The 14,097-nt window shown below is 34.9% G+C and overlaps 1 protein-coding gene across 5 annotated transcripts in view; it reads left to right on the top strand.

Annotated features, from left to right (window-relative positions):
* Positions 1–14,097, top strand: part of EXOC2 (exocyst complex component 2) — a 286,884-nt gene that overhangs the window by 183,814 nt on the left and 88,973 nt on the right. For all 5 annotated transcript variants that reach the window (XM_059399325.1, XM_059399328.1, XM_059399324.1 and 2 more), the window contains 3 exons: positions 361–422; positions 5,116–5,182; positions 9,377–9,493. In XM_059399325.1, coding sequence (XP_059255308.1) covers positions 361–422; positions 5,116–5,182; positions 9,377–9,493 — 246 coding nt within the window. The remainder of the gene's footprint in view (positions 1–360; positions 423–5,115; positions 5,183–9,376; positions 9,494–14,097) is intronic.

Genomic DNA, 14,097 nt, shown 5'->3' with positions numbered 1-14,097 from the left:
ATACATACATAAATATCACTTAAATCACATAAATATCACTTAGTATACATTTGGGTTTTTTTATTTACATAGGATTATTGGGGCACCTGGGTGGCTCAGTTGGTTAAGCATCTGACTGTTGATTTCAGCTCAGGTCATGAACTAAGGGCCATGAGACTAAGCCTTGCGTCAGGCTCTGATGCCGTGCTAGAGCCTGCTTAATATTCTCTCTCTCCTTCTGCCCACCCCTCTCCATTTGTGAGTGTATGTGCATACACTCTCTTAAAAAAAAAGGAATTTATTTACAGAAAGTTATTTTTAATGTCCAAATTGATTAATATCTAAGAATCATGTTACTGAAACTTCTTATTTTTAACTTAGATTTTTATATACTGTCTGGAACAGTTGAGCACTAAGCCTGATGCAGATGTAGATACTACACAGTAAGTAAACTGAAACTAATCTCACTGATGCATTTAGGAGGATTAAAAATACAGACTAATGTTTTATATGTAGTCTTATAAACTAAGACAATAAGAGAGATAGATTATATACATTAAAATTATATTTTTATATATTTGACCTGTATTTGTATATAATTTCTTCATCTTCTGAACTCATTTTAGCATTCCTAGAAAAATGTTGAGCAAACTGAACACCTGATTGGTTACTAATTACTGAAAGCAACAAGTTTTATAAATAGTAATGAAAATTAAGATATATAATTCCTAGTTGATAACCTTTAGAATTCTGATGTTAGAGAATTAGCTATACTCTTGTTAAAGACTAATTTTTCTAGTAGAATTAAGTCTAGGTCAGGCTTAGTTATTTGAGCTTCAGAGGATACATGTTGATTCTTAACATTTACAAATTCTGATAATAATTCTTTTATAATATTGTTCTGTAGAATCTTTTAGTATGTAATTTATCTGAATGTTACTGAATGATATTTGGCATATGTAACTTCTGTGTTAAGGTTAATGCTCTGACACAGAAAATACTGAAATAAATGCCATTTAAGGTATTTCTAACAGGTATAAATTGGTATATATAAAACCAGGTAATGGGGATTAAGGAGTGCACTTGTTGTGGTGAGCAGGAGGAATGTATAGAACTGTCAAATTGCTATATTGTACACCTAAAACTAATATAACACTGTATGTGGAGTTTAAAATAAAATGAAATAAATTTTTAAAAAAAGCAAAGTTCAGAAATACATAGCACTATGTATTAGAATTCAGTGATGTCTAAAACAGAAATTGTAACAAAACAATATGGAAGGAAAGACGTTTAATCAACAGTATCAGGAAATTGATTAACAGCACAAATTCCTGGTGGATCGTGTTAAATATATAACATCAATACAGAAAAGCTACAGTTCAATATTTATTAAGTCTCAAAGAGGCAGTAGCATTATACACTGTGAGACTTTATATTTTGGATACTCACCCTTTACTGGATATGTCATTTGTAAACCAATACCAAGAATATCACAAAGATGGAAAACTTCTCAAATTACCAATTTATACCTTAAGGATATTCTAACAGGAGTGAGGTGGTATCTCATTGTATCTTTGATTTGCATTTCCCTAATGATAAGTAATGATGAACATCTTTTCATGTGTCTTGGCCATCTGGATGTCTTTTTTGGAGAAATGTCTGTTCATGTGTTCTGCTCATTTTTAAATTTGTTGTTTGGGTGTTGAACTTTGTGTTTTGGATACTAACCCGTTATTGGATATGTCATTTGTAGATTATCTTCTTCCATTCTGTAGGTTGCCTTTTAGTTTTAAGATTGTTTTCTTTGCTGGGCAGAAGCTTTTTAATTTGATGTAGTCCCAGTGGTTGACTTTTGCTTTTGTTTCCCTTGCAGCAGGCAAGTTATCTAGAAAAAGTTGCTCTGGCTAGTATTGAAGTGGTTACTGCCTGTGTTCTGTTCTAGGTTTCTTATGGTTTCAGGTCTCACTTCTAGGTTTTTAATCCATTTTGAATTTATTTTTGTGTATTGTGTGATAAAATGGTCCCGTTTCTTTTTTTGGATGGTGCTGTCCAGTTTTCCCAACACCATTTCTTGAAGAGACTGTCCTTTTGCATATTCTTTTCTGCTTTGTCAAAGATGAAGTGTCCTGGGGTGCCTGGATGGCTCAGTTGTTAAACGTCTGCCTTTGGCTCAGGTCATGATCTCAGGGTTCTGGGATCAAGCCCCGCATTGGGCTCTCTGATTAGCAGGAAGCCTGCTTTTCCCTCTCCTACTCCCCTTGCTCTCTGTCTCTCTCTCTCTCTGTCAAATAAATAAATAAAATCTTTTAAAAAAAATTAAGTGACCGTATGATATTAGTTTAGTCTTGGTTTTTTGTTCTGTTCCATTGATCCATGTTTCCATTTTTGTGCCAATACCATACTGTCTTGATGACTACAGCCATTGGTATTTTGATAGGAATTGCATTAAAAGTATAGATTGCTTTGTGTAATACATACATTTTAACAATATTTGTTCTTCCAATCCATGAGCGTGGGATGTCATTTCATTTTTTGGTCTTTAATTTCTTTCATCAGTGTTTTACAGTTTTCAGTGTACAGATCTTTTGCCTGTCTGGTTAAGTTTATTCCTGGGTATTTTGTTATTTTTGGTGCAGTTGTATATGGGATTTTTTTTTCTTAATTTCTCTTTCTGCTACTTTATTACTAGTGTATAGGAACTCAGCAGATTCCTGTACATTGATTTTCTATACTGTGACTTTGCTGAATTCATTTATTAGTTCTAGTAGGTTTTTGGTGGAGTCTTTGGGGTTTTCCCTATGTTTCTGAACTTTATTTTCTGTTCTATTCATTCGTATATGTTTTATATCTTTTTGTATTATTTTAATGTTCATTACTTTGCATTTTTAATTAAGATTGGTATCTTTTTATTGATTCTATTTTCAAATATTATTTGATATTTTCATTTATTTACTGTTCCATATGAATTCTAAAATCCATTGGTTAAGTTTAAGGAAAAGAATTCCTGCTAAAGTGTTGATTATCATTCTATTTTATCACTTGATCAGTGGATTATAGTATTTCCTCCCCTGCAATTTTGTATCTTTGGTCATTGTTGATTATTAGCTAATTTCCTAACTTAGCTCACCTATAAGTGGTTTATTATGTAAATGAGCTTGAAAAGCACTCTGGAGATTCTGATAGTTAAAAACATTTCAATTAATTTGAATCTGTACCTCAATATTAAATTATTAGCTATTTTCCCCTTTGGTTTTTTTTTTTAATTGTGTTGTGTTATTCACCATGCAATACATCATTAGTTTTTGAAGCAGTGTTCCAAGATACATTGTCCACATATAACTCCCAGTGTTCCTAGTAATCCGTGGAATACCCACCTTAATACCCACCATCAGGCTCACCCATCCCTCCACCCCATCCCCTCTAAAACCCTCAGTTTGTTTCTCAGAGTTCACAGTCTCTCATGGTTCACCTCCCCCTCCAATTTACCTCCCTTCACTTTTCCTTTCCTTCTCTTAATGTCCTCCATGTTATTCCTTATGTTCCACAAGTAAGTGAAACCATATGAGACTTACCACAAGTAAGTCTCTGCTTGACTTATTTTATTCAACATAATCTCTTCCAGTCCCATCCATGGTGATACAAAAGTTGGGTATTCATCCTTTCTAATGGCTGAGTAATATTCCATTGTATATATGGACTACATCTTCTTAATCCTTATGTCTGTTGAAGGGCATCTCGGCTCTTTCCACAGTTTGGCGATCGTGGACATTGCTGCTATGAACATTGGGGTACAGATGGCCCTTCTTTTCACTGCATCTGTATCTTTGGGGTAAATACCCAGTAGTACAATTGCCAGGTCATGGAATAGCTCTATATTTAATTTTCTGAGGAATCTCCACACTGTTTCTAAAGTGGCTGCACCAACTTGCATTCCCACCAACAGTGAGAAAGAGGGTTCCCCTTTTTCCACAACCTCTCTGACATTTGTTTTTATCCTGCCTTGTTAATTTTTGCCGTTCTAACTGTGTAAGGTGGTATTTCAATGTGGTTTTGATTTGGAATTGCCTAATGGCTAATGATGATGAACATTTTTTCATGTGTCGTTAGCCATTTGTATGTCTTTACTGGACAAGTGTCTGTTCATGTCTTCTGCCCATTTTTGACTTGATTATATGTTTTTTTGGGTGTTGAGTTTGAAAGTTCTTTATAGCTCTTGGATATCAGCCCTTTGTAGTGTCATTAATATCCTCTCCCATTCTTTGGGTTGCCTCTTTGTTTTGTTGACTGTTTCCTTTGCTGCACAGAAGCTTTTGATCTTGATGAAGTCCCAAAAGGTCATTTTTGCTTTTGTTTCCCTTGCCTTTGAAGACATGTCTTGAAAGAAGTTGCTATAGTCAATGTGAGACGTGTCTTGAAAGAAGCTGCTGTAGCCAGTGTTGAAGAGGTTATTGCCTAGGTTCTCCTCTAGGATTTTGATGGATTCCTGTCTCACATTGAGGTCTTTCATCCATTTTGAATTTATCTTTGTGTATGGTGTAAGAAAATGGTTGAGTTTTATTCTTCTGTACTGAGCTGTCCCAATTTTCCCAGCACCATTTGTTGAAGAGATTGTCTTTTTCCCACAGGATTTCTTTTCCTGCTTTGTTGAAGATTATTTGGCCATAGAGTTGAGGGTCTCTACTCTGTTCCACTGGTCTATGTGTCTGTTTTTGTGCCAGTACCATGCTGTCTTGGTGATCACAGCTTTGTAATAAAGCTTGAAATTAGGCAGTGTGATGCCTCCAGCTTTGTTTTTCATTTTTCATTTCATTTCATTTCATTTTCAACATTTCCTTGGCCATTCGGGTCTTTTCTCCCTTTGGTGATTTTTAAAAATTTAATTTGAGTATTGAGAAAACCCCAAACAAATAGCATATGACCTGTATTAATAGATAGCCTATTGTGTCTATTTTGAGCTGTTAATTGTTAAATATAAAGCAGAGAGTTATGAGATTTTTGACCAAAAGATTTTAAAGTCAAGTTTACATAAAGTTCATTGCATTTTTTATTGAGTTGTAATAGATATATGACATTATATTAACATTGCTAATTTTTGTGCTTTAATTGTTACTGTTCTCTTACTTGCTTCCTTTTTAGTCTTTCAGTTGATGTTTCTTCTCCCGATTTGTTTGGAAGTATCCATGAAGATTTCAGTTTGACTTCTGTAAGTAAGATAATAAATAAAAAGCTAAACTTACCATTTTTAAATTATATAATGACTTATAAATGAGTCTAAATTACTTTGCTTATAAATCAGTCTAAATTACTTTGAGAGGCAGATATTGTATTCCTGTTGTAGTATACTTTTCTATAATTTTGAACTGTGCTTTATTTTGTGAAAATTTTAGTAAAAATATAATTTTATATGTATTCCACAACTTAAAAACCTTTTAGTTGAAGTTGTTATTTAAGTGGTTCCATCTACTCCTTGCATAATTCAAGTTTTTGAGTGTGAAGAGGTGCCCTAATGGTTCCTTGCTATTTGAAAGTTGAAGAGGCAGCAGAAGATGGGGGCCCATCTCCCCATGTTTTTCCTCTTTAACTAGAGAAGTTATTTCTGTAAGTTCCCTAATAGCATTTCATTTGAACATAAAGTTCTGTGGCAAAACAAAGCCAGCCATACCACCTTTTTATATATGCATAGTTATATCGTATTTCAGCATATACAGGTATTTGGGGATGATTAACATACATACTTTATTATATGTATAAATTTAGCTCTTTAAATTTAGACCTGTCCATCCTTAAAAAAAAAAAAAAATAACACTCTCTGGTTTGTCATTTGCTTGAAGGGTGTATGTGTGTGTGTGTACATGTATGTATGTATATATGTATCTCTCAAGAAAAAAAAATATGACCAAACTTTCCTGCCCTGTATCATTACCACAGATATTATATTTATAAGTATGAACTCCTAGTTAAAGAATTTGTTATAATAGGAAAGATCAAAAATTCAGTTTGGGACCAGATGAATTAAATGAGTGACATTCAAGCAGAGATATTTAGCAGGTGATTAGATATATGTGTCTGGACTCCAGGAAAGAAATCTAAATACAGATTTGTGAATAAGTAATACACAGTTGACCCTTGAGGATAGGCTAGGGTCATCGATGCCCCATTCAATCAAAAATCTGTTTGTAACTTTTGACTCCCCTAAAACTTAACTACCAATAGTCTATTGTTGAGCAAAAGCCTTCCCAATAACAGGCAATTAACACGTTTTATATGTTATTATGTTATATGTTATATGCTATATCACAGTATCACAATAAAGTAAGAGAAAAGAAAATGTTACCAAAATCATAAGGAAGAGAAAATACATTTACAGTACTGTACTATATGTATCAAAAAAAATCGCATATAAGTGGACTGGTACATTTTGAACCTGTGTTGTTCAGGGGTAAACTGTATAAGGAATACAAGGCCTGGGAGTGGAAAATACTAGGAAAAATATTGGTAGAATGAGAGGAGGGCCAGATATATAAAAATATCATTGGGGTACCAATATTTAAGGGATGGCCAGAAGCAGAGAGCCTCAAAGTTCCCAAAAAAGAATAATCAGAGAGAGAGAGAGAGAAGAAAATTCAAATGAAAAAGTGTTCCTGAGAGAGATGGAAGAGATAATTTAAACAAAGGAGTATTTAACAGTTTCAAAGACTAGCAGAAGATCAGGTGGGTCAGATGAAAACTGGAGCGTTACGGGCTTGGCAGTTAGGCGGTAGCCTGTAGGAGAAGCATATCAGTGGATTGCTAATGAGCTATCTGAACATGTATAGGAGCCAAGGAAGTTGATGTAATGAGTTTGGATCATTCTTTGCACTGTGAACTTAGTAGACTAGAGAGACACAGGCTGGAGGAATGAGCCTTCTAAACTGAGAAGGGCCTTAGGAGCTATTGGGCCAACTATGCTTTTCTTCTCTGCCTTTTAGAACAAGCCTGATTTCTACATGACAATCTTTTTAGTGTTTGAAAACATTTGTTGTGTGGGCTTGGAATCTTCCTTTCTCTTAGGTAACACCCTAAATCTTTTAGGCATCTCTTAGTAGATATGGCAGTGAGTCTCCTCTTAATCTACTTCTGTCCTCTTTCAAGAATGGAGTACCGGACTCTGATGTGGCCCTGGCAACTGGGAAGCAGCCAGAACTACACATTATGTTACATCTCTATTGTGTCACATTGAACTTACTGTCAACCACACAGCAGGTGTTTCATACTTGCTTTTCCCAGTCACAGGACCTTGTCTCTCCCATTTTACTCCCTAAAATTGTTCATTTGGTACCAAATTTAGTTCCTGTGTTTTTCTGCATTTGTATGATAACTCATTAGATTTGACGCAGATTATTGAGATATTCTTAGGGTTTTGTTCTATTATTCGGCGGAGAGGCAGTTATGGTATGGTAGAGGTCCAGGTTGCTTCCTGGTCTTCTTACTGACTGAATAATCTTGGGCATGTCATTGAGGGTGTCCAGTTTTCTCCTGGAGAAAATTGAGATGGTAATGCCTACAATCTAGAGATTCTGTGAGAAATAATTGAAATAATACATAATTGGCAAGTACTGCCTTTGATAGGTTGAGTTGTTATTTTCAAACATACATATTCATTTAAGTTGCTAGTAAGCTTTTAATAAATACTCAAGTTTAAGAATTTGATTATTGTAGTGTTCAATTATTCTTCCCACTTTGACTTCTTCTGACTGATCAGAGTTGGGAAGAAAAATATGATTATCAAGAGTAAGACTTCAAATCACTCAAACTATTTTTCCATTTTGGAGGAAAAACAATGCAGATTATAGGGAGAAAATTTAAAAAGCGTTAATTAACAGGGCAGAGAGGATGTGGCATGCCCCGGGGTCTGTTAGACTATAAAATTAATATTTGGAGGAAAAGGTAATTGAGGATTGATCTTGTAACTGAAAAACCAGTTGAGATTTTTGCAGAGTGCAGCATGTTTAGAGTGGCTGATGACACCTTATGCTTTCTTTATTTTATGTTCTTTATGAGGACCACCATATAATGATAATACCAAGTATGGGGCAGGAGGGAATATACCCCTTCCTCAAACTGACCTGTGTGCCTATGCAGTGATGTTTACTGCTTTCCTTCTGGTTCTCATTTGCCATTTATTCACAAAATGTGGAGGAGTGGTATACATAACAGAGCCCTATTTTCCTCGTTTGGTAATTTATTTCCCATCCATCGATTAATTCAAGGCCATTCACAACCTTTCATTTACTCGAGGATGCTTTTAATAACTCCTTGCCCTTTAATTATATTTGTTGATGACCAAAAGGGGCACTGAATAGGCCACTGTGCCAGCAATAGATAATAATATTTTAAATAAAGAAATTTAGAAAGTTTTAAAATTTTTGATGGAGCTAAATGAAATTATTAGGAGGTATAAGCTGTACTTGGCAACTGAGTTCAGAGTGTTGACTTTAACATAAGTTATATATAAAACAGTAAGCAAAATATGGTTGAAAATTTTTCCTGGAAAGTAGTTTTGCCTTAATGTTTAGTCAAGGGATCCTAAATTAAAGCCCTAAATTAGTCACTGTTGTTCTAGAGAATGCTTTCACACTGAGGGAGCATGGGAAAGTATTCTTGGTGAGCCACAACAGCAGAGATAACTGCCATTCCTGGAATTTTGTATACAAAAATAGTTCTTCTGAACTATAAGATAATGTTTATTCATCAGCCTTGGGGTGTGGTAATTTTAATAAGAAATCACCTTAAAGTGGCTAGAACCCTGGAGAACATAGAGTATGAGGCTCTAGCCCTCTTCATATCCAATACTATGGGAAAGTTCCCTGCTTTTATTTTATCACTCCCCATGAGAGGGAAACTATTCTACACAATATGCATCTGTGAAGGCCCAGTTTTTGGAAGGACCCCATCATATAGATGGCATTATAATTCTCTTTCAAGTTAAGAAAAATTTATAAATTACTTTCTATGAATTTTTACATTTGTAACTATTTTAAAATATTAATTTTTATAGCCTTTTTTGTTGCAAAAAATATTGGGCAGAATAACCAGTAAAATAAACCCCTTTCACAAGAACAACAGCTGATCCTACCTTACTAGTTAGCTGTTTTTCCGTACAACTATTAAATTTCAAAAGACAGCATTATTTGACTCTTTAGTGTATTATGTAATAATAAGCAGTTATAAAATATAGAGTTACAGAATTATATTGTTTCTCTCTATATTATTATTGGGGAAAAAAGGGACCAAGAAAAACAAAACATTGAATATTGATATTAAACATGAAGAGATTATAATTAAATGTAATAAATGATAACTGTTACCCAGTTTGTTATTTTAAATGTAATTTTCTAAACATTTGTTTTACTTTTAGGAACAGAGACTTTTGATAGTCCTGAGTAACTGCTGCTACCTAGAACGTCACACTTTTCTGAATATAGCAGAGCATTTTGAAAAGCACAACTTCCAAGGAATAGAGAAAATAACACAGGTAAATGAATTATGCTAAATTAACAAGGTGGTTATTTTAACAATTTAGTTTCCAAACTACTTTCTTAGTACTTTTCTACATAAGCAAAGTAGAAAAGTCTCTTTTGCTTTTCCTATACTTTTCTGTCCTTACCCTCCCCACACTCATATACCTTCCTCATCTTCACCCTACCTGACTTTGAATGACTCCTGCCCTTCTTATAACTCACCTTGAGAATTGTTAATTTAATATTCTCTTCTTTTCTTTAGATCAAAGTTTTCTCAAGGCAAAAGCTGATTTACTCCTCACACAGGCTGTTTGTTCAAAGTAAGGGAAGAAAATAGGAAAGAAAGGCATCAAACCCAAATCTTTAAGAATCATCTCAAATTTGGCTCCTTTTAGGTTAATACTTTACTTTAGAGCCAACAGCAAACTCCCTGAGCCTGCAGATAAACCTCTTCCTGCTTATTCACACCTCTTCTTCCTCAGCCCCTTTCCAAATGACCACAATGATGCTTTTGCTTTTCACTATGCTGAAGCATGGGTACAAGTGCTCAAGCACAGGGACACACACAAAGACTCACACACACCAGAGTGGCTACAACCGCCTTCCTCCGGAGGTTTAATGACTTACCTGAAAAATACATGCTCTCCACTCTCTAATCCAAGTTGGATAAAAATGAGTGCTGTATAGATCAATGGAGTAGGTTTTTCTTTAGATGTTATACTTTGTTTATATTTTTTCAAGTAAGCAGAAAAGGAAAAACTGAAACAACCTTCTTATTAAAGGTTGGTTGGTTCTTGGGCAAAGGTTTATCAGATTTCTAAGTAAAACTAAGCTAGAACCACTTTAACAGTATTCTCAGTGCAAAAAATAAGAAAGATAATGATCTTGTTAATCTTATAATCAAAAAGCACTCTTGATAGATTGCATACTTTTTACAAATGATAGTTACGGTTTATGAACTAGAAGTAGATTTTTTTTTTTTTTCAAAGAATGAAAATGTCAAAGTGGGTGGCTCTGTCTTGTTTTCCTGCCTTTTCGTAAAGATTAATCATCTTGATGAGAAATGTGACTTAAGGCTGTAGGGCCAAATGTTGAGTTTATTTCCAGAAATTTTTGTATTGAGAGTTGCAAGGTGCTCCCCTGCAGTAAAGAATTCGTATTTCTACAAAGCGGGCACTTTGTTTATTGTGCAGTAACAATAATGACACAAATATATTTATTGAACAACTTTTTTAATCATTTAAAAATACATGAAATGATTAGGAATTGCATATAACGGAAGGAGTAAGTTTGGTTCTCTTTAGATTTTTTTTGTTGTTTTTTTGTTTTTTTTTACATTAAAATCAATGCCTTTATTGATGTGAGAACATAGAAAGTGAAGTTGGCATTATTTATTCTTCCTTTGGGCTTTTCTAGAGCCTGATGAGAAGTTCTCTATGAGTATATTATCTCTTCTGATAGCCACATATCTCTCAAATACATCTTCTTCAGGAAAATGGATATCTCACTATTTAGAATACAGTGTACATTTTGGATTAGAAATATAATTCTTAGATAAAGGGTTCAAAAGCTATTCAATATTTTGGGGGCTCGTATTATATGGAGGGCTATATCAGTCACAATCCCAATAGGAGACAAAAACCATCTCAATCATTTAAAATAGAATTAAAGCCTGAAAATTGTTAATATAATTTGGCATCTATATTTTTCTTCTACTCAAATGTAATCCCCATTTATTTATTTATTTATTTTTATTTATTTTCAGCGTAACAGTATTCATTATTTTTTCACCACACCCACTGCTCCATGCAATCCATGCCCTCTCTAATACCCACCACCTGGTTCTTCCAACCTCCCACCCCCCGCCCCTTCAAAACAATCTCTTTAGGTTTTTACAAAGTTATGAGTAGTAACTGTTGCTTCAGTTTATATCATAAAGAAATAGAATAAAGTTGACATACAAGGCTTTGATATCCTTCCAAGTCTTGTTGATATAACTTTTTTCCAAAGATTTATTTATGTATTGAGAGAGAGAGAGTTGGGGGGGAAGGGCAGAGGGGGAGAAAGTCTCAAGCAGACTCTGCGCTGAGTGTGGAGCCTGACCTTGGCCTTGATCCCATGACCTGAGATCATGACCTGATCAAAGCCAAGAGTTGAACGCCTAACTGACTGGGCCACCCAGGCACCCCCCAACTTTTAAAAAGATTTAATTATTTTTTTGAGAGAAAGATAGAGAGTTATTGATACTATTTTGAATCCAAGATAATATGTTGGATCTGGAGATAAAGCTTGGAACAAATGATGGACCATTTTTCACACTCAGAATTAGGATTCTTGGGGCGCCTGGGTGGCTCAGTGAGTTAAAGCCTCTGCCTTCGGCTCAGGTCATGATCCCAGGGTCCAGGGATCGAGCCCCGCATCGGGCTCTCTGCTCAGCGGGGAGCCTGCTTCCTCCTCTTTCTCTGCCTGCCTCTCTGCCTACTTGTGATCTCTGTCTGTCAAATAAATAAACAAAATCTTTAAAAAAAAAAAAATTAGGATTCTTTTTAGAATTAGGATTTTTTAATATTTGACATTCAATATTTTGAAATCACTAAGTTGGATAATAAATGAATCAGTAAACTAAATTTATATGATAGCATTTGTGCTGATTCTATTTATTATGGATGAATTCATTAATTTTATGATGCCAACCAATTAAAATATCTGTCTTGCATTAATGGAGAAACACTGCCAACTGCCATTATTTTTTATAGTTCCCTTTTCGAAGACAGAAATCTCTAAAAGCATAGATCCCAGAAAAACTATGGGGGCACATTGTTCACACAAATGGCTTGTTATTCATTCTATCACTTTGTTTCTGCTCTTGGAAATAATGATTCACCGGGGGCCTCTAACTTAGTGTCACCAGACATTAGACATTCTCTCAGATCTCTTTCCAGGTAGGATTTGATAATTTACCAAGGGTTCTTCTAGGTATATTTCCTCCTGTTTTCTTATTTACCAATAGAAGCATGAAAACGGCCAGTTCTTAATTACCTTCATCTTGATTCTCCTCTTCAAAAGTAGAATTAATTTTAGTGTAGGAGCAGTACACAAATGACTGTGTATTTTAGGGGTGCATTAGAATTTAATGACCAATGATCATTTAAAGCTAGAATGATTTCATATATACATTTTTTAAAGAGTAATTTATTTATTTTAGAGAGAGGGAGCTGGGGGTGGGTAGAGGGAAAGAAGGAGATAAGCAGACTTCCCACTGAGTGGGGAACCTGATACAGGGCTTGATCCCAGGACCCTGAGATCATGACCTATGCTGAAATGAAGAGTTGGATGCTTAACTGACTGAACCACATAAATAAAATTTTTTAATGCAAATAACCCTATGAAGTAGTTAAGGAAAATATTAACTCCATTTTTTTCATATGGAAAGATGCTTGGAGAGGTTCATGATTTGACCTGTAAGTAGGAGAGCAAGGCAGAACTCAAAACTAAGTATTTTCATTCTTAATCCCGAATGAATTTTTGGCCTAACACCATATGTCTTAAAATAAAGAACAAAATTGTTCTCATGAAAATAAACCAAAGAAATAATACCTAAAGCAGGTTGGTTAATGTATTTCATTTAGTATCAGATCAGACTATCAAACTCATCTTGCCCTATAGGATACCTCCTGTAAAATAGGCTCCATTATAAGCCTCATGTGGACTTTGTGCTATTTGGATCCCACACTGAAAATACCAACAGTGAGTCCCCTGTCATTTGCATACATTTCCATTTGCCTTTATCTCAAGTCCTGGAAATGTTTTTTCCAAGTCATGTATTTTTCTCTTGCTTATAAAATTAAGACTCAATCATTATTTTTATTTATTTATTTTTTAAGATTTTATTTATTTATTTGACAGACAGAGATCTCAAGTAGGTGGAGAGGCAGGCAGAGAGAGAGAGAGGAGGAAGCAGGCTCTCCACTAAGCAGAGAGCCCGATGCAGGGCTTGATCCCAGGACCCTGAGATCATGACCCAAGCCGAAGGCAGAAGCTCAACACACTGAGCCACCCAGGTGCCCCTCAATCATTATTTTTTAAAAAGGAGAAATACTATGCAGCCATCAAAAAAAACCCCCAGAAAATCTTACCATTTGCAACAAGGTGGATGGTAGAGGGTATTGTGCTAAGCGAAATAAGTCAGAGAAAGACAATTATCATCATATGATCTCTCTGATATGAAGAATTTGAGAGGTGGGGTGGGGTATCGTGAGGGGTAGGGAGGGAAAAAATGACACAAGATGGGACCTGGGAGGGACACAAACCATTAGAGACTCTTAATCTCAGGAAACAAACTAAGGGTTGCTGGGTGGTATTGGGGGCAGGGATAGGGTGGCTGGGTTATGGACATTGGGGAAGGTATGTGCTATGGTGAGTGCTGTGAATTGTCGAAGACTGATGATTTAAAGACCTGTACCCCTGAAGCAAATAATACCTTATATGGTAATAAAAAAAAAAGGGAGAAATACTGAAAAGTCTAAAAAAATTTTGTTTAAATATTTATAATGCACCAAAGATAAACAGTTATATTTTAGTATTTATAGTAATCAGTACTTTTATATACCATATACCT

The sequence above is a fragment of the Mustela nigripes genome, chromosome 5, assembly GCF_022355385.1.
Source record: "Mustela nigripes isolate SB6536 chromosome 5, MUSNIG.SB6536, whole genome shotgun sequence".
NCBI lineage: Eukaryota > Metazoa > Chordata > Mammalia > Carnivora > Mustelidae > Mustela > Mustela nigripes.
Note: the sequence above shows the minus strand (reverse complement) of the source record. Positions and strands in the feature narration are given on the sequence as shown.